Source organism: Crotalus tigris, unplaced genomic scaffold (genome assembly GCF_016545835.1).
Source record: "Crotalus tigris isolate CLP2741 ecotype Arizona unplaced genomic scaffold, ASM1654583v1 scf7180000024458.850180, whole genome shotgun sequence".
NCBI classification, from domain to species: Eukaryota; Metazoa; Chordata; class Lepidosauria; order Squamata; family Viperidae; genus Crotalus; species Crotalus tigris.
In genome coordinates, this window is record NW_024100628.1 from 511625 (window position 1) to 532440 (window position 20816).

Genomic DNA, 20816 nt, shown 5'->3' on the forward strand with positions numbered 1-20816 from the left:
TTGTACTTCTGGGTGATAATTTGAAACTTGTTTTGTCGAGCTCAGACATATTTTTCATTGGCTCTTTTAATTGCTACTTGAAATTACTTTATATGAATATAACTTTGGGCCTCCAGTTGTGCTGGCTTTCCAGGAAACAGTGGCTGGCATACTAAAAGATGTGATAAGTTTGCTCTTGTTTATTTAAATCTTTCAGGCATCTGAGGTCACCTATTACTATTGCCAGTATTCAGAGCTACAATACTGACATTCAGAACTGCAATATCATGAGATAACAATGCCCAAAACTAGCTTGGCTTATACATCATGGTAAACTACGATTTCTTTAGTCATCATTTGATAAATATACAGTTAGCTAGTTTCATATATCATGCAGAGCCCTACACTTTCATGAGAGATGGGTGGCTATATAAGTATGATAAATAAATACATTTTAAAAAGCATATGGTTTTTAGATTACTTGAGTGTGGTTGTTATATAGCCACATTATGCAATAAATGAGCCCAGCTATCTTGGTACATTTGCTTATTATCCCAAACTGTATTTTGCTTAGCCAAGCAGATTGTATAAGCATTCACCATGACCTGAGGTTGTGGCAAGGTAGAGAATATTAGGCACAATATGAAATCATTAGGTATTTGTTTTGAATATTGCTTAGCCTTGGAATCACATATTGACTGAAATCCCACAGAGCACTACAGAGATGTAGAAATTGATTTGCAAAATCAATGGAAAAGCAGGAAAACCTGCTCATATTGTATTTTTGGTCCTGAGATTCTGCACTGGTCAAGTGACTGAAATCTTGGCAGCTGCAAATTCTGCTTTTCGTTTAACTGAGGAACCACTTTTTTTTAAAGTTTATGAATCCTTTCTAATAATCCAAGACACTGTCATTGCTTCTAGAAATCTCCTAAACCTCTGGTACTTTTTCTGCAACACTTGAGCCAAGGTAGCCATGTGCACAACTACCAAAAATGTAGACTAGAACTCCAAATTAAGCAACCTGTTTGGTTCCTAAGTCCTAAACAAATAGAGAAGAATCTATTAATACATTCTAGTTCAGCAATTTGATCTTCTGTCCTTTGAAGTACATGCCCCCATACTAACATTATTCAAGAAAGAGTTTGAAGATGGGTACAGCTGCTATACTGAGTGAAGAGTTGAAAAAATAAGTATTCATTTTTAAAAATCTCTCTCGTTCTCTCTGAAAAGAACGTTATACTCCTCTGGATCTGATATCCCCCAAAGCTTTATGTTGTGGTTGTGCTAACTGATGCCACTTCCTCTTCATTGCATTTTGGTCTCAGGAGTTTGGCACTCTCCACTGAAGGGTGTGCATTTATAAAGTGCTTCTAGAACACCAGAACAATTGTCTGTCTGTTAAAATGAAGAGCCTCTGGCAGGATGAGAGGCATTCAGCAAGGACATGGACTTTTGTATGTTTAACGTCTTGTTCAAGAGCCGAGGCTAGCAATAACTGCCTCTGTTTGGGGGGCAAAGGCTGGTGTTGACATGAAAATTTGTTCCTTCGTGGTTGGCACAGATGCTCAATTCAGAGAGGATGTGATAAATATATCCTTGCCTCTTGGTAAAGTTGAATTCGACCAACTGTGATTTAAAAAAAATGCAAGAAGACTTGAGTGGGGATTCAAACTGCCCCTTGCTGCTGATAATTGATGACAGATTGTTTGAGAAATGATTACTCCCTGCTGATTTGTTGCTGTTCAGTTGCTAAATTGTGTCTGATTCTTTGCAACCCCGTAGATCACAGTACTCCAGACCTCCTGTCTTCCACTGTCTCCCAGAGTTTGCCCAAATGCACTAACCATCTCATCATCTGCCGTCCCTTTCTCTTGTTGCCTTCAATTTTTCCCAACATTGGGGTCTTTTCCAATGAGTCCTCTCTTCTCATTTGATAGCCACAGTATTTGAGTTTAAACTTCCGTATCTGTCCTTCCCAAGAACAGTCAGGGTTGCTTTCCTTTACGATTGACCGGTCTGATCTCCTTGCAGTCCAAGGGACTCTCAAGAATACCAGAATTTGAAAGCATCAATTCTTCCATGCTCAGCCTTCCTTATGGTCCAACTCTCACAGACATACATTACTACCAAGAAAACAATATCTTTGACTCTACAGAACTTTGTCAACAAGGTGATGGCTCTGATTTTTAATAGATTTCCCATAGCTTTCTTTCCAAGGAGCAAGTATCTTATAATTTCATGGCTGCAGTTACCATCTGCAGTGATCTTGGAACCCAAGAAAATAGAAATCTGTCACTGCTTCCATTTCTTGCCCTTCTATTTGCCAGGAAGTGATGGGACCTGATGCCATGATCTTAGGTTTTTTAATGTTGAATTCCTTGTTGATAACTGCATTCAGTTTGTGTATGTGGTACTTGTTTTCCCATCATTGAATAGATATTAGGCTTTGAGCAATCAAACTGAGATCTGGATTTAGGTTCAGAGAAAAGTCCATAATCAATGTGTTGATTCATGCTGTTCATGAACTTTTTTGAGGAGACAGCCCCATTCTCTGTGGAAGTTTCTTCTCAAAAAATGAGTAGAATTGAATCAGTTGATAAGTTGCTGTAGGATTGTACCTAAGTGTAGGAAATAACCTGTATGTATAATTTGGGGAGTTTTTCGCACATTTTATTACTCATGATAGTTAAAAATAGAACTTATTTATTCAGAGCTGAAGTTTAAAGAAATGAGAATTAATCAGTTTTCTCTATCCTGCCCTGCTTGTCATTTTTCTTTGGGTATCAGACTAATTATATCTGAGAGTTGTTTTACATCTCCTGATAAAATGTGGTTTTACACTCTTAAAAATTAACTATTCTTACCTTATTGTAATAGAGGCACTGTGGATGAAAGTCTAAAACTTCCACTGTTTAATGAGATTCTGCCTCATTAAAAAATTGTACATACTGTAATTGTACATATCATATCTAATAATGCACCAGTCAATGTTTTTAAGGAAGAAATACAGCTTTTGGTAATGGTGGTTTTTATTTTTGGAGCAAAATAGCCATAGAGGATGGGAAATGAAGAGAATGAAATGAAATGAAGTGGTAGCCACAGGTTCTTAGCCACAATTATTTTTCTGCAATTTTGTAAAGACATTTCAAGTCTCCTTTTACTTGAATTATTTCAAAACATTTCTCTAATGCCCTTCTTTAAGATAATTACCAGACTTCTATATCATGTGTTCACCTTGCAGATTTAGTGAAATTTTATTTTTTATAAAATTGAGGTGAGGGGGAATTTTTATCACTTTTTTACTTGTAACACTCTTGGCTTTCTTCATTTATGTTTCTTTTCCATTAAAAAGCCACATAGCACAAAAGGTAAACAGGTGCACACTATCTTTTGACTGGAACTTCAGGGAACAGTTTGCATGGGGGCAGTCCATGGTTTGCATGGAAGACAACTTGCAGCAACAAAAATGACACAACTGTATGAATGTATAAAACCTTAATAACAGGGAACTGTTTTAGCAGCAACACTTAAGATGCTGGAAGAACAAAGAGGCTCAGTTCGGTTTTGCACTGTGTTGAAGCAAAGTAACTGCTCAGAAAAGAACATTCTTCAGTTGAGGTCCTGCTCAAAAACTGGAGATGCAAAGGTTTTCCTTTGATAAAAGAGCAATCTTGAGGAAAGATCTTGGCAATGACTTTAGAAAATAGATAGGTAACGTTTAGGAGGTAGGCAATGCCTGGCATTGTTTTATCCTTCAGCCCTATAGAGCAGTGATGGCGAACCTTTTAGAGACCAAGTGCCCAAAAACTGGCCCCACCCCCGCTCCACCACCCCCGTCCCCCACCCCACCTGCCCACAGGGCCACTCACTGCCTCCAGGGCCCACCACAGATCACCCAGGCAGCCCAGCAGCACTACGGCAGTCATGCCCACACCCTGCAGCATCAACTGTGCAAGATCGCAGAGTCTTGTCTATGCTGCCTGGCTGCCATGTCCTTGGCTCCGCTGCTCCATGTGGGCCACACTCAGGGGCAACTCTCCTTCATAGGGGCTGCTGGAGAGGAGAGGGTTGTGGGAGGAGGCGAGGCTGGGGCAATGGCATGTGGGCCACAGAGAGGGCTCCGGGTGCCGCCTCTGGCACCCATGCCATAAGTTCGCCACCACTGCTATACAGGGAACCCCATGGAAACGATTTGGCAGTTATCCATAATATCCAAAGTTCATGACATTGCCTGTTCCTATAATAAATTCAGAAGTGGTCCATCAGTTTGGGGTCCAAAGAGCCTAGGGTTTTACATTTCTGCTTGACTTGGCATTAGCCAGGAGATTTCTTTCAGAAGCAGTGAGAGGTGGTTCTGTGTTTCAGGCAAAAATCCCATTACTCAAAGACTTGTCTGCTAAAATGCCCATTTATCTTTAGTCTTGATAGATGGCAACAGCTAGCTTGCCTTGCCTTGATCCCCACAGAAGTAAACAGAATTGGATCATGTTAGCAGTGGAGGGGAGGCTGTTTGGAAATCTAAGGATTACAGATCTGGAAACTGAAAAAAAAAGGAAGAAATCTTTGACAAATCAATGTCAAGGGAATTTCCTGGGTATGTTCATGGAGTCCATTTTGAATGGGTGTTTATTTTGCTTATAATTACAAATACATATCTTAAGCAAGGGTTAACACACTTTGTACTGTAGGCCATTGGGCAGACTCACTAAATGGTTCCCATGCTGAGGATAACCATATATTTGAGGGCTAAAAAGCACTAGAATCCAGCCAGCAAGCTAGCCAGCATTTTATTTTTTAAGGATGTTTCTGGGATGTTGATGGAGCTCAGAGGCATTATCAAGGATATAAGTAAAGTTTAGGCTGGTGTTTTGCCTCTCAACATGCTAGCTTCCCAATAACATTTTAATTGAAAGAGTCTTTAAAAAAACATGGGGCATGGAGCTTGCCAGATGTCATAGAATATATTAGCAGGTATGCTACCCCCTGCATATACACTCCTTGTCATATTAATTGTTCAGGATCTAAAATATGTTAATTACCTAGGATATAAAATTTCATTTTAATTACCCAAGATCTGAAATTGTGCTGGTACAGTAAAGGGACAGAATACAGAGAAAAGTTTTCCAGGGGGAAAATACAACAGAACATTTTTTTGGAAAAATTAAAGTGATATTTATATACATGCCTACATGCAAAACATGCAGCTTCTCCCTTGAAAACCATCCTCTTCCCAAATTGCTTTTCTTTAACAGTTGCTGGGATAATGTATATGTTTTCTTTAACAGTTGCTGGGATAATGTATATGTGTCTGGTTGTGTGGATATCTACCTACCTACCTACCTACCTTTCATTCTATGGCCAATTGAAGCCATAGCACTTGAAAAATGCTTGACATGAAGCCAACATTTTTGCAGACTATTTTCATACAATTTGCATGGACCTCACCAGTCTGGTGCAGAGCAAAGTGTATTGATATATGTGTATTAAAAGAACAAGGGGAAGGAAGTGGTGAGAATTTTAAAAAGGCATACTTTTTCTCTCTCTCTCTCTTTGTCTTTTTCTGTTGATTTCTCTCCCTTTTTGAAAATTTTGTCTTTTTTTGCTTGGCCCTAGTAATATCTTTTCTCAGAATTTGTCTTCTGAGTTTGGATGTATAGTTAACATAAGAACACTTATAAAACTTCACTTGCCCTTTTGACTTTTCTTCTCTTTAAGAAATCTGATTGTGGCTGATTGGTTTCAGGTCATAATTGCTATCATATTAATGACAGTTTTTTTGTACTGGAGAAGATTCATGAAAGCCAAAGAGAGACTCTGGCTCTGTGACTTTAGATTCCACAAATGTCTATTTCCTTCACTTCCCCCTGTTTAAAAATCCAAATCCCTTAAAAAGACAAAATCAATTAAGAATGCAGAATGCAGTATGTTAAAATGCATATGCATCCATGTGTGTTTCTATGCACTGACAGCTGTGACCCCTAATATAAGTTATATAGTTACAATGTTTTATGATCAGAAATTACAGTTTCTCTGATAGATACATTACACTGTTTTACTGCAGAAGAGTATTCTCCCACGCTGGTTTATGGTTTATACATGGAAAATTAGGACAATCAGGCATGTCACGTCTGATGTAGAAATCACTATACGGCAACAACAGATGAAATGTTAGGGCTTGGCATGAAAAAAAAAACAAATCCTTTCTCTATACAATAGTACATGCAAAAAACAGCAAGAGGACACAACACCAAACATCACAATAGTTGAATAAAATTTTTACTGATAAATAGGTCAGTGCCAAGTGGTACAAGAGTAGCTATAATCAAACTGGAAAATATCGTAAAATATCAGGTCTGAATTACAAATTATTTTATGGAGTAAAGGGGCAGGACTTTTCCTCTTATTGTCAAACCTGCCCGGACTTGGTCTTCAAGGATGGAAAGACCCTCGACTCCATTTGTGCAAAAGGCATACTTTTACTAAAGCCTCGTGGTTACTGAACAGCAAAAGCCAGAACTAAAGTTTTGCGTGAGAAGATTCCCCAGTTAAATTTCCCTTTTTTGTTTCCCCTCCCTGTTATCTCCCCATTGTCCAGTTACGTTTGAAGGAGTTATTTTGGTTACAGTCCCTGCAATGGCAGGCTGGTTGGAGAGCCCTTACATTCCATTCCCAGGATCCTGGCCTTGGGATGGTGAGCCAGTGTCTTGGGACGATGAGTGGTTTCTGTTTCCCCTTTCCACAGTTCCCCCCCCCCAATAGTCTATGGCAGGCTGGCATCTAGTGAAGCAAGGCCAGAGATCAGGATGGCAATTCTGACACTTACTTACTGCAGCATTAGGAGCTATAACAATTGGATTGTCAAAATTTATTTATTTATTTATGAGACTTATATACCGCTTTAAGTGCAAGCACTCTCTAAGCGGTGTACACCAGTAAGCAATGTATATATATATTTACATTGCCCCCAACAATCTGGGTCCTCATTTTACCTACCCCGGAAGGATGGAAGGCTGAGTCAACCTTGAGCTGGTGAGATTTGAACCGCTGACCTGCTGAACACAGTCAGCTAAAGTGGCCTGCAGTACTGCACTCTAATTGCTGCGCCACCTGCTCTAATTTTGTTGACAAAATTAGAATTAGTCACTCTCACAACATTCAGTTTACCCAAAAAAAAAAAGTAGTCTTTACATGGAAACACATAGACTGGGTATACAGTATATAAAAAGTCAGGCTCCATAGCGCCATCACAATATGCTTTATTAATTAATTTTCTTTCAGAGAAAATGTTACTGTACTTAGGAATATTCAGAAGTTATACATCAAGTGAGTAAGAATGTGTTTAGAAGAACATGGCAATCAATTCAAACTTTTAATGTAATTTATACAATAAATTGTCAGTGAGGCCTAACTTTATCTATGGAGCTTCATTTTTGCTAAACCCTGTATATTACAGTGGTATTTGGGCAATTTTAGAATAAAACTTGAATTGATCCAAGGCATTGTTTTTATATTATTATTATTATTATTACTACTACTACTACTACTACTACTACTACTACTACTACTACTACTACTACTACTAGCCACTGGTAGTTGTGACTTGAAATTCTTAGGCATTTCTGGGTTTTTTTCCACCAGGGAGGAAAACTCTCTTTCAAGAGTGTTCTTATCTTCTTGTGCACAGCAGGAAAAGGGAAAAGGTTGGAGGAAGTTAGTTTTCATTTGGTTTGTATTTGCCTTTAATTAAGAGTAGGCAGCAGGGACTCTGTTTTCCTATATATATATTTTTTAAAGTTGATAAATGCATTTCTGAATCACCACACTGTTTCTGAAAAAGCTGACAGCAGACACACATGCTCTTTATTGGTTGCTAAAATTGCTTCCCGTAAGATTATAAAAGGTTTCACCAGGAATTAATTTAGAACCTATACAATCAAATCATTTTAGAAATAGAAATATTGTCATTTTTTTACTGTGGGCACAATGGCACACATTAAAAATGAAATTTTGCCTGCCAATGTCTGTTTGTGGGATTTTCAGTTGGATGCCGGTGAACACTTTTGTTCCTTCCCCTATTTGAAAAAGAGACACTTTTCATTAAAAGGAAAACAACAACAACAAAGGGAAGCTGTCTCCCTTTAAATCAAAGTGACAGATTCCATTTTTCTGTTCTGATTTCCAAGAATAAAGGTAGCAGTCCATCAGCATTCCTAGAAAGTAAAAATAGAGCTATGGATTCTCAATTGCAAAACTCTGGCAAAAGAAAGCAAATAGTTATAGGCGCCTTTAGCAATCTCAAATCACTGGACCACCAGTTGAACACCATCAGCATTGACAAAGTTTTTCAGAGATGAAAATGATCCTGGACTTCATTAGGATATTCGAGCTGGAGGTTGACATCACCATCAGTTAATTGCAAAAGGCAATTTACTCATAACAGCTTGCATCCTGAAACGATACCAATTTGTTCAACTTTATATTTCCATGTGCAACATACAATAATAAACTGGAGCACCACTTGAACACCATCGGTATTGACAAATCACCATCAATCAATTGCAAAAGGCAGCTTTATTCAGAATAGCTTAGATCCTGTAACAATACTTCTAACACCATCAAACATCAACATCTGCCTATCCCAGGTCCTTGGGAAGGACTTGGCAGGTAGATAAAAATGCCGAATCCAGTGTAAACATGTGGTTGACTCTGCAACAAATCAATAATAATAATAAATAGAAATGGAACATTTAGATTTTTATCATCTTATGCTTCTTTGAGATAGGGCGAGCTGGTAAATGAAATGTAATCATGCATATATTCTAATAAGCCAGTTTCTGCAATAAACGTCTCCCTTGTTTTCAGAATTATTTATTTATCTGCCTGTGTAGCTAGCATTTCCCTGGGTCAGAGACCAAGTCTTGCACTGTTAACATTCTAGTAGTAAGCAAAAGAAAAGAGTCCATTTCTACAAAAAGAAAGAAAGAAAACCCCAAAATAGAATATGGAAAGGTACACATCATGTCTAGCTAGTCTTTCCCTTTTTGGTAAATGTGACTCAAATGCATTGGTTTTTCTCCAGTCTACTCTATATATACACTTTTGGGGGAGGATTGTTTTGAATTGCTCACCTAATATGACAGACAAGATCCTTTTCAGCATCCCTATTTATCTTTTTTGTTTCTTTTCTTTTTTCTTTTCTATTAATTCTTGATATGAATCCTTTATATTCCTAGAAGCAGAAAATAAAGGACAAAAACATGGCCTTTAACAAAAGTAGTTTGTCTTTTTCCAAGGTTAATCTCATGTCTCAGTCTATTTTACAGCCTGTCTGTTCCTTAAATTTGTACTAAATAAATCTTAACCTGCATAACCCTTTCAGATTAGCAAAGATTGAGTGGGTGCTGTCACTTATCTGATCCTGCTATCTAGAAAAGCAAGCAAAATCTTCTATCTATTTGCAACTGAAAAACCTTAATTAGCTTTGCTAATGTTTGTAAATTTGCAGAGAAGTATTTAAATTCACTATTTATTTATGTAAACTCTACATAAGGATAACATATAAACAAAGAGGAATACAAACAATCAAACAGCAATCATAATCTGAAGTATCTATGGAGATTCTCAGTCATCCAGGTCGTGGTTGTCCCAAAGGAGCTTTTTCAGGAGGCAACTGGACTTTCTTGTTTTTCTTTGAAGATGTTTCACTTCTAGTCTAAGAAGTTTCTTCAGCTCCCACTAGATGGTGGGGGATGGAAGGTTTTATATTCCATGAAGACAGCTGGTCATTTGCATTCTTTTAGAGAGTCGTTGAAGCCATTTGGAGGTCTACCTGTGTCCTCAGGATAACCTGAGTAGTGCAAATGTATGTGGAGCCATGACTTGGATGACTGAGAATCTCCATAGACATTTAGCTATTCACTTTGAGATGAACACCCTTCAAATGGTAAGGAAGTATGAACGGATTTCCAGAAAACATTGCAGACTACATGAACCATTTGCCCTTCAGTTTGAGATACAGACAACACAGACTCATCCCCAACAGTCTGCGCCTGTCTTCAACAGTGAAGGGACACAGGGCAGAAAACACCCTGCAGCCAAGAAGGCTCCACACATATTTGCACTAGTCAAAGTTAATGGGGAATCCAGATTCACTTAACAACCATGTTACTAACTTAACAACTGCAAAGATTCAATTAACAGCCTTGGCAAGAAAGGTTGTAAAATGGGGTAAAGCTCACTTAACAAATGTCTCAATTAGCAACATAAATTTTGGGCTCAATTCTGATCATAAGTTGAGGACTACCTGTGTTAAATATCAGCATATATTACAAAAAATAAAGTTGGCAAAATGGGACAAAAGACAGATAATAGTAGGGAAGAGAAGAAAGCCAGATAGAGAGGTATGGAGAAGGAAAAGGACTTAAAAACAACTGTCTGTCTGTCTGTCTGTCTGTCTGTCTACCTACCTACTTATCTATCTATCTTATCTCCATTCATCTATCGGCCCACTCATCTACCTACCTATCTACCTACTTATCTCACTCAAAAGTTACAGAGCCTTTTCCAGAGCTACTCGAAATACACATATATCTCATTTCATTTAGACTATTGTATAGTGTAAACATAATTTTTGTATGCACTGGGAAGCAAAAAAAATTCCTCTGACTTGCATTATTGTAATATTCACCTTGTTGTGGTGGTCTAGAACCAAACCTGCAATATCTCTGAGGCATGCTTGTAAGTCTGTGAGTAATTAATTTTGAAAGTCCCAAAGATGAAGATTACTTTCAAACAGACAGGAAAGATTTAAGAAGAGAGTGGACAACCATTTGTCTGAAATGGTATAGGGCAGTGGTTCTCAACCTGTGGGTCGGGACCCCATTTGGGGTTGAATGACCATTTCATGGGGGTCGCCAAACAATGCAGTCCGCCATTTTTTCCCCCTTTTCCTTAGCTGTGCTACTCCCTTTTATTCTATTGGCTTTTGAAAGCCAGTAGAATAGACTCTCTTGAATAGAGTCTAATTCTATTGGCTTTCAAAAGCCAATAGGAATTGTGCAGGCTGTCTCTGCCCTGCTGAGCCCACCAAAATTCCCATTCTGCAAACAGTGCTGCACCAGTTAAGTAGTTCTCGACTTACGACCGGTTGAGTAGTCCTCGACTTATGGCCGGTTGGGGGTCGCGGCATTAAAAAGGTTGAGAACCACTGGTATAGGATTTCCTGCCTGAGCAGGGGGTTGGACTAGAAGACCTCAAAGGTCCCTTCCAACTCTATTATTGTTATTGTTATTAATACTTGCCTTGGTTTTCAGGAATTTTTGAGCCATTTGTTGCAAAAATCCAGTCCTGATTTAAATGTTTGCTTTCCTTCTCCCCTCCTTCAAATTTTGTTGCAGCAAAAACAAACTCTTGCTATCTTGGCAAATGGCATCACTTGGCTGATCTCAAAAAAGCTAAGGTAGAGGGCACTTAGGTGGTACTTTGATGAAAGACTACGAGAACATTCCAAAGTGTAACCTAGAATAAGAATTCCAAAAGCCCTCAAAGAGAGCAGTGCCCAACCACAATAACAAAGTTGGAAGGGACTCTGGAGGTCTTCTAGTCCACCCACCCCCCTGCTCAAGTGGAAGTCCTTACACCATCCCAGACAAATGGATGCCCTTCTTTTTAAAAGCCTCCAGTATTGCAGCACCCACAACTTTTGAAGGCAAGCCGTTCTACTGATTAATTGTTCTCACTGTCAGGAAATTTCCACTTGTTCCCAAGAAAAATATAAGGATACTTCATTTTGTTAGCTAACAATCAAGATCAATTCATGGTATTTTTCTCAAAACCTTGTAGCTTAGCAGGTTTCTGCCAGTAGGTCCTAGTGTACCTTTATTTTTATTTTTTATTTCAGGATTGCTTTAAAGCATCACCATTCAACCGTGCACAACTGTCCTTAGGTAATCTTTAATGTTGTGTACTGCTTTGAGAATCAACTATGTAATCTGAAAATAATGATTTTAGGGAATATCTATTACATCGAGATCTTGAAGTCGTCATTTTGTTCTCTCTCCCTTGAGGAGGATCCAGGGCTGGCTGTTCCCTCAAATAGATGCTCCCAGGGATCCTCTTTGCACAAAGCGTAGGAGGGTTTTTAGTAGGAATGACTTATGCATTTTTTTAATCATTCAGAATTAAAAGACCATTTTACATACTTTATAAAAACCTTGGTCCAGGACAAGCCAAAGAGATTTTATGACTCATAAACCACAAACTCTTATGCTGGTTTAATGATGAAATCCACATTTTTATGGATGAGTCCATTTCTGTTAGCACTTGTATAGAACTATATACCAAGTTAATGAAGTTATTTGCACAAATAAAGCTTGCAGATTTGTACCCTTTTCTTTCTTAAATCCATACAAAGGATATGAAAGAATTTTTTTTTGGGGGGGGGGCTTTTGAATATTTGATGCTAGATTTGTGAAAGCAAAATGGGTTCAAAGACTGTGTGTCTTGTGGGTTCTTCTTCATTAAGCAGACTGGAACCCAGCCAGGCAATATAGAAGTTGCATGTGGTCTTTTTCTGGGAAGGGGGTTAGGTAGTGATGGTGGTGGTGGATTAATCTAGGCAGAGATACCTCCTGCTGACTGTTAAAATAGAGAACAAAGAAAAAGAAACTTAAAAAAAAACCCTTATAGATGCTATTAGCTTAATGTTTCTGTTCTCTGATCTCCTGGCCCTGCTTGCTTTATACAGTTTAATCAAGATTCTTTTTTTTTTCAAATATGTGGACCAAGTAATTGAAAACAAATTTACCGTGTCTTTAGACCATCAAGTTCCCTTTCAGCTAGATGGTTGGCTATGCGGTAGATTTGTCTGCTTTCAATTTTCAGTGATGTGAGAAATATAGAATGGCTTGATTTGTAATTGTGAGTGTTAATAATGAAAGAGATATTCTCTGGTCTGGAGTCTGCACAGGAATTCTGGCTCTGTTATGCTTCATGTAATGAATCCAATTCAAAAGCTGCTGTTACTCTTTACTGAACATTTTTATGCTCAGCTCACTTTTTAAATAAACCAAAGGCTCCTTTTACTTCCTCCAAACATACGCCACATACAGGATACATAAATATTTGCATAGAGAAAGATTGCCCTGAACATTTTAAAAACTTGTTTGTTTAAATACATATTTCATTTGATAAAGTTTTGTTTCAGCCTGTCACCATCAGTGTCAAAACAGTAGAAAAGAGTTTATAATCCACACATGTATTTTATGGAGTGCTCTGCTTAATTTGGGGGGATTTGGGATGTATGGTGTCAATTTTTTATTTCTGATGGTAGCTAGTCATTTGATGAAAAACTGAAAATCCAAAAGATTTGGGGATCTTTTTGTTGTTTTGCTATGGCAGTTGCATCCTGGAGTTCCTTAAGTCAAGCCGTTAATAGTCTTTTGGCAAATTAGGAAGTTTGAAACTACAGGCCATTCCCAACTCAAAATCTATAATATATTGTTTGTAAAACTTCATTTTGGCTCATGTGACTTTAGGCAATGCCACAGTATGCTGTTACTGCTAATGTTCCTTGGAAGAGTTTTCAGAGAATTTAAAGGGAAAAAAGTATTTTTTTTACTTCCAAGGCTAGGAGGTGGCTTTCTGACATTTGATGTCTCTGCTAGCATATCATTTGCCCCCTTCCCACACACTTCTGTCATTCAGATCTTTGTTGAAAGGCTTTTTAAGAAATTTTGAGGGAGGCAATTAGAAGATTAATAACATCAGCAAGAGGTGGGACTGAATGAGCTATTCTGAATTCCTTAGAGAAGGAGACGTTAAATGTGATTTACACTACCTTAAACATACAGTTAGCCAGGTAGATCAAAGATATGTATATATTTATTAGGACTGTGTAAATCATTCCATGGAGGTACTTTGCTTGCATCCAATTCTGAAGTAGCCACAACTGCTCAGAAGTTTGGTGTGGCTGTTTTGAGGTCCTCCTGTGATCTTCTGGGAATAGCTATGCATACACAAGACACATCACCTCCCGACTGCAGGCCTAGGAATCTTGGGACAGTCTCTACACAACTATTCCAAGCTTTCAAAAAGTTGTAGCTGTTTTGCCGCTTTAAGAATAAATTTCCACTCTGCTTTCCCAGGATCATAGCTTCATATTAAGGAAAGGTTAAACTTCTCCCTAATGTTCTGTTGTTTTGTTTGTCTGTTTGTGTAGGTTTGGGTTTTTGTTTGTCACAGCGGCTTTTAAGGTTGCATATCTTGCAAATTCACTCAACCTGAAAGTGACATTTTAAATAAGAGATCCTGCTCCTAGACAACTTCAGCTTCTCCCAAAGGGGATTGTACTTTTCCTGTACTGGGATTGTACTTGGAGAGAGACAATATTTTGGTCCGTAATGATGTACCTTTTTCTGTGATTGACCTGTGCTTCCTCTTCCTCTGTTTCTGAGCTTCATGCAAAGGATGGGTGCGAGCATTTCCTGCCATTTCTCAAAACCTGGGAGAGACAGGAAGCACAAGTTACTTGTGCATCCTCTCAAACCTTTTCTACAGAACATGCAAAGTGTGACTGTATTTCATAGTAGATCTACAGCAAAAGTTGTTGCGCTCAAGTAAAAAACGTCACAGCAGCTCTATGTAACCTTGCTTTACAAGGCTGGCTTCAAATTTGAAATCGTAGAAAAAGGTCTCCTGTCAGTCTATTCTGTGCTGTCAAACCAACATGGTGTACTGAAAAGCAGGAGGGAGAGGTTGTTAAATAAAGCAGTTGGGTTTGTCAACATGAGCAGCTGCACACACTATTGCAGAGTAATGTCATATCAGGGACTTTGTGGAAAGGTGGCTTCTGCTGATCAAGATCAAGGCCAAGGGAGAGAGAAAGCAATCATTTTGGAATCTGTCAGGATACACTAGACCAGGGATGTCAACCTGCCAGCCCGTGGGCCGGACACATCACACAGAAGCCGCGCCCACCCCATTGCCGGCAATGGCAAAACAGTGCCGATACATTGCGCAATGTCACGTGACGTCGCGAGTTTGACATGTCTGCACTAGACTTTACTGAGCATTGAGATCCAAATAGTTAGCCAGAGGTGTTGCATACTAAAGGTAAAACTAAAGGTTTTATCTTTCAAGTCATGTCTGCTCATCTCTATTTCTTAGCTGAGGGGGCCAGCATTGTCTGAAGACACATCCATGATCATGTGGCCAGCATGACTACATATACGCCAAGACACATGGAACGCTGTTAGCATCCCAGTGAAGTGGTACCTATTTACCTACTTGCATTTGCATGCTTACGAACTGTTAGGTGGGCAGGACCTGGGACATGTAATGGGAGCTCACTCCATCACGCAGCACTTGGATCTTGAATCCAGGCTGTCAGCTTTCCAACTGACAAGCTCAGCATCTCTAGCTGTTGAGCCATCACACCTATTATTGTTGGACAAACATGTGCATCAGCCTTTAGTATGGAGTTGCATTTGTTTGTATGTGTGGCTTTGAATGGAGCCTGTCTCAGAAAGCAGAAGGTATATTACTTGCTGGGTCTCCATAACTTGACATTGAAATTGAATACATTACCTAAATTTTGAAATATATACTGTTGGGTGCTAGACACATGCATTGCCACTCTGAGTCTTGTTTTTGAATTATCTGGAAGGGAAAAAACAAGATAAAAAAACTGTGATTGAATTTGGTAGCCTGATTTGTGACTAGGTTTTGGAACTGTAATGCTATGTTCAGTTCCTTTTTACTGCACTTTTATTTTCTTGTGTTATAAGCTGCAACTACTTTTTCTATGCACAGGTTTTATTTACATATTTACTTTATTTACTAATATAAACATCTCTTTTCTGGACATAGGTATGGTTTGTGTGTTTGTTGTATTTATATACTGTACACCCTCATGATAAATTACACACACACACACACACACACACACACTTCCTTGGATTTGATCTAATCATAATTACAGATTATTTCTTTAACTACTAGATTATTTCCAGCAATTGAAAAGCAGGAAATGCTCTGTAAACTGGAAATCTAAACTACCAAAAACTTTGGCTAAGCATTCAGTTGATGCCTTACCTTTTGAAATTAAGCCTTCAGAGTTAGCTTTGAAGTTTTTCCTTGCATTATAAGAAAGATTCTAGACGTCCTGTCTTGGAAGGGTTTTGCTGTTGTTATAGTTTTGTCAGAGAGGAAAAAGGAGCAACGATTTTCTTCAGAAAAACAATCGAGAGATTCAATTTTTCAGGTGACAATCCAGCATTTGTTTATGAGAATTCAACTTCTGCTTCATATAGTGCCTCTTTCCAATGTCTTTGTGCAGTGATATTTGGGAATATTTTAATTCTGATTGTAAATACTGGGTCTGCTCATGGAATGGGATAACTCGCTGCAGCGAACTCACTGCAGGACAATCCACGTAGGATAACTTAACGCAATAAATATTATATGCCACTATTTCTTTGGCATTATTTCTATTGACAAAAATGGAAATAATGTTGAAGAAACAGTGGTGGATAACATTTATTGTGTTGAGTTATCCCACTTGGATTGTTCCTTGGCAAGTTGGCCATGGTGAGTAGTCCCAAGGTGAGTTGGCCGTGGCAAGATGACTGTGCTGCATTGGCCATAGCAAGATGGCTGTTGCAAGTTGCCCTAGACCCCTCTACTCACTATTTTGAGAGAATATGTCCTCCAATACAACTTTTATCTCATCCTTAGCCAATTGAGGAGGTAGCTTGTGTACATTACTTCAGCAGTTGAGTTTTAAGGTATTTTTCCTTTTCTCTTGATTCAAGTTTTGTCATTTGTATATTTTGTGATGCCTCACTGATGACGTGGGTAATGGTGCAGTCTGGCACTGCATCTGCTTTCATTTGGCTATTTCCCCATGCTGACCTCTTCTCTCTGATCACTGGATAGTGCCTTCAGTGGCCATTTTGGCTTGGGCTACAGGAGAGGTAGGCCTTTTGTAGGGGCCTTACACAGGATCCCTACATATAACATTAAAAATTTCATTTTTAATGTGTGCCATTGTGTTTACAGAAAAAAAAGAGAATAAAGGTGATCTTATCTTATAACATAGGTGTTCTCAAACTTGGCAACTTTAAGATGTGTGCATTTCCAGAATTCTCCAGCATGGAATAATATTATTCTGGAATACTATTAACACATGTTAGTGATCAGCCTGTTTTATATGATTTTTTTATTTTGCATCTTATTGCATATGTCTTTATTCAAATTGTATTTTAATGTATTTTACTGTAATCTACCCTGAGAGCTTCAGCTACTGGGTGGTTTTAAAATATAAATTTAAAAAATTGTTTTTCTGCTGACTTGAATACTGGAGACATACTGAATAATGTGGTTGTGACAAAGAGCCCATAATGAAGACTGGAAAGGCTAATCAAGATCTATAATGGTTATGGTCTGACTGATTTTGGCTTTGTTTTTAGATGAGCAAAATGTCTTTGATTAATGAATTGTAGCCATTAACTGACTAATTATTGCAATCCTAGCTTTTCTCTCTCTCTCTCTTTCAATTTCACTGATGCTTTCACTTTTACCAGTGCTTAGGCACTTACGTTTAATAGTTTTAATAATTCTGTGTACATGCAAGGTTTTTTTTAAAATCATAATAGGGAAGTTACAGCTACTTTCCTTTTCCATTTGACACAATGGCTTTGACACATTTAGTGCAGAGGTGTCTAAGTGAGCTTAGACACATAATTTTTTTGAAAGACATTTTAAAAATGGTTGATGGTTCTGTACAGTTCAATAAGTTATATTCCAATTATGAAAACTGTGAAGATGCTAAGAGCAAACATTTTACCAAATAAAATAAGATTGGAAACTTCAAAACAGCTCCTATTAGAACTATCACATATCTCATTTTTGGAAAATAATAATCGGGAATAATCATATTTCAGTCTTGCAAAATAAAGCCACAAGAGATAATAACATTATTACACAGTATTCTTCATTAGTTAATTTATCCATGTTCTTTTTGTGCAAAACTATTTTAGCCTGAAGGAAAGGAAAGGAAATATCTTTCTTAAGTTATAAAAAAATGCCTGTTTATCTTGAGGTGATCTTCACTTACCATAGGGAATAAGATGAGCAATTATAAGCTTTTTGTGTTCTTTATCTGACACTGCTAAAATATTTCAATTCTTGCTGTATTTGTCGTTAAGATAATTGTGTAAATGGTTTGTTCTCTTGCCAGCTTCATGGTTATGTGGACCACAAGCCCTTGGGCCTTCAGATCTTCATTGGAACAGCAGATGAGAGGATTCTTAAGCCACATGCTTTTTACCAAGTCCATCGCATCACAGGGAAAACAGTCACTACCACCAGCTTTGAGAAAATAATTGGCAACACCAAAGTGCTGGAAATCCCTCTGGAGCCAAAAAACAACATGAAAGCAATGTAAGGTTCTATATTAGAAAATGTAAGATAGCAACAAAGGAGAACTTAACATTATTAATGTAAAAGATGCCTGTATTTAATTTGTAGAGAAAACTCTCAAGTGTAAACCCACTTTGCTTTACCATGGCATTTGCTGTAGTTCAGTAATAGAATACTTCAAGTGAGTGCAGAAGGGGTCCTCTTCAATCCCTTAACAGAGGTTACACATTAGGAGAAAGATCGTTTTCTACTGGAGATCTTGTTAGCAGAATAGACACATAATTCACCAGTCTTGAAAAATCTGTCAGTTTTCCTGGAAACTCCTATTTCTCAAGGTCCATAACTGAAGAGCCTTTGTAGTGCAAGCACCTGATCATTAGATGCTCTGATTTCTGCACCAGGAGAACGTTCTAATTTGCCAGTTCTTGGGAGAAGAGGATCTTTCAATTAATCAGCCTCTTCCCAACATAAATTATCATTTGAATTGACTTCTTTCCCTCATAGATTTTGAACTGGGGTGAGCATCAAATGCTCTAGAGTCTAGTATCTATACTGAGCATTCACATTTGGATGGATAGATGGAAGCAGTATGGCTATAGTAATGCTACTTGCTCAAGTTGTTATGAATGTGGAGAATATATGTAGCTCAGGGTTGAACTGTAGATTCTTGATTGTCTAGGAAAAAAAATGTGAATAGTAAGAAAACTAAGTTCAGATAATATCAAGAGTCCAGTGAATCATTGTTCCAGGTGGGACAATGACATTGAAAAGAAAGATATTGTCAGATGCTTAAGACTGAAAAATCACTGAAATATATTCCATAGAATAATGGAGAGTTGTAGATTTAGGAATGTTTGTATCAGTCAGCATTATTGGAGTGGTCCATTGGTATCAGCTGATTTCCAGATTAGGACTACATAAAGTATTTCATGAATAAGCCATCTGGAATTACTTGCATTTCCTTCTTTGGAACCATTGTTTGAGTGACATGGTTGTAAGCTAACAGAGGTAAGATGAAATTCATAGTCTTGCAGAGGTACAGTGGTCCATTTTCCCTCAGGGAAAATAGAAAATCAGCCAGCCCCTTGATGAAATTCAATAAAAAAAAGCCAAGCCAAATCTGTAGTCATAATCAGAGAAACAAAAAGAGACATTAATTTCAGGTGTGGGGAGTGATTAGCTTGCAAATGTAGTTGGGGTAAAAGTACTGGTGTCACTGGACAAGAATTATTCAGTTATTTGTTTGTTTCATAGCATTGACTGTGCAGGAATTCTCAAGCTGAGGAATGCAGACATTGAATTACGGAAAGGAGAAACAGATATTGGCCGAAAGAACACCCGTGTGCGATTGGTGTTCCGCGTGCACATTCCTGAATCCAGTGGCCGGATAGTTTCTTTGCAAGTTGCATCCAATCCCATTGAATGCTGTAAGTCATAATTTTCTAGTAACTTTATTATTTTTAGTAATATTGTATCTGAAGCCCATAATTTTACCACAGAAGTCCCCAACCCCCGGGCCGTGTCCCAGCATTGGTTTACAGTCTGCTGGGAACCAGTCTGCGCAAGCCCTATCTGAACCCCCATCCATGCACACACGGGATTCAAGGCAGCACTTGAAACCACACACCTCTGGTCCTCAGAAAAACCACCCTCCACAGAACCAGTTCCTGGTGCCTAAAAGGTTGGGGGCTGCTGTTTTACAGGTAGCAGTCCAGGGTTAAGAACATCTGACTTAAGGACAACACCTATATACAAATCGTCTACCTATTATTAAAAATGGCAGATTGCTTTCTTCTTTCTCGAGCCAATGAAGCATTGAAGCCATACAATGTTTTCAGGAATTGCTAAAAATCATGGAAAATAGGCTGTATGTTAAAAATGCAGTTTCACTGGTTCCTGAAAGCTTTGCATGGCTTCAGCACTTTGTCCATTTGAGGAGGGAGAATACCATCTACCATTTGTTGTAACAGGCAGCCCGTTACAAATGCAGATAGTCCTTGACTTATGACCGTGACTGACCCCCAAGTTTTTATTGCTAAGTGAGACAGTCGCTAAGTGACGTTTGCCCCATTTTACAACCTTTCTTGTCACGGCAGTTACATGAATCACTTCAATTGTTCAGTTAGTTAACATGATTGTTAAGTGGCTCTGTCTTCCCCATTGACTTTGCTTGTCAGAAATTTGCAAAGGTGATCACATGACCCCAGGATATTGCAACCATTATACATGCCAGTGGCCAAGCATCCGAATTTTGGCTATGTGACCATGGGGATGCTTCAATAGTTGTAAGTGTGAAAAAAGTCATAAGTTCACTTTTTTCTGTGCCATTGTAACTTCGAATTGTCACTAAATGAACTGTTGTAAGTCAAGGACTACCTGTACAAGTCCTGAGTTAAATACAAAGTTGGGTTAAA

At 38.3% G+C, this 20816-nt stretch overlaps 1 protein-coding gene across 9 annotated transcripts in view; it reads left to right on the forward strand.

Annotated features, from left to right (window-relative positions):
• Positions 1 to 20816, forward strand: part of NFATC2 (nuclear factor of activated T cells 2) — a 161237-nt gene that overhangs the window by 43465 nt on the left and 96956 nt on the right. For all 9 annotated transcript variants that reach the window (XM_039332237.1, XM_039332240.1, XM_039332239.1 and 6 more), the window contains 2 exons: positions 18221 to 18423; positions 19657 to 19829. In XM_039332237.1, the coding sequence (XP_039188171.1) occupies positions 18221 to 18423; positions 19657 to 19829 (376 nt within the window). The remainder of the gene's footprint in view (positions 1 to 18220; positions 18424 to 19656; positions 19830 to 20816) is intronic.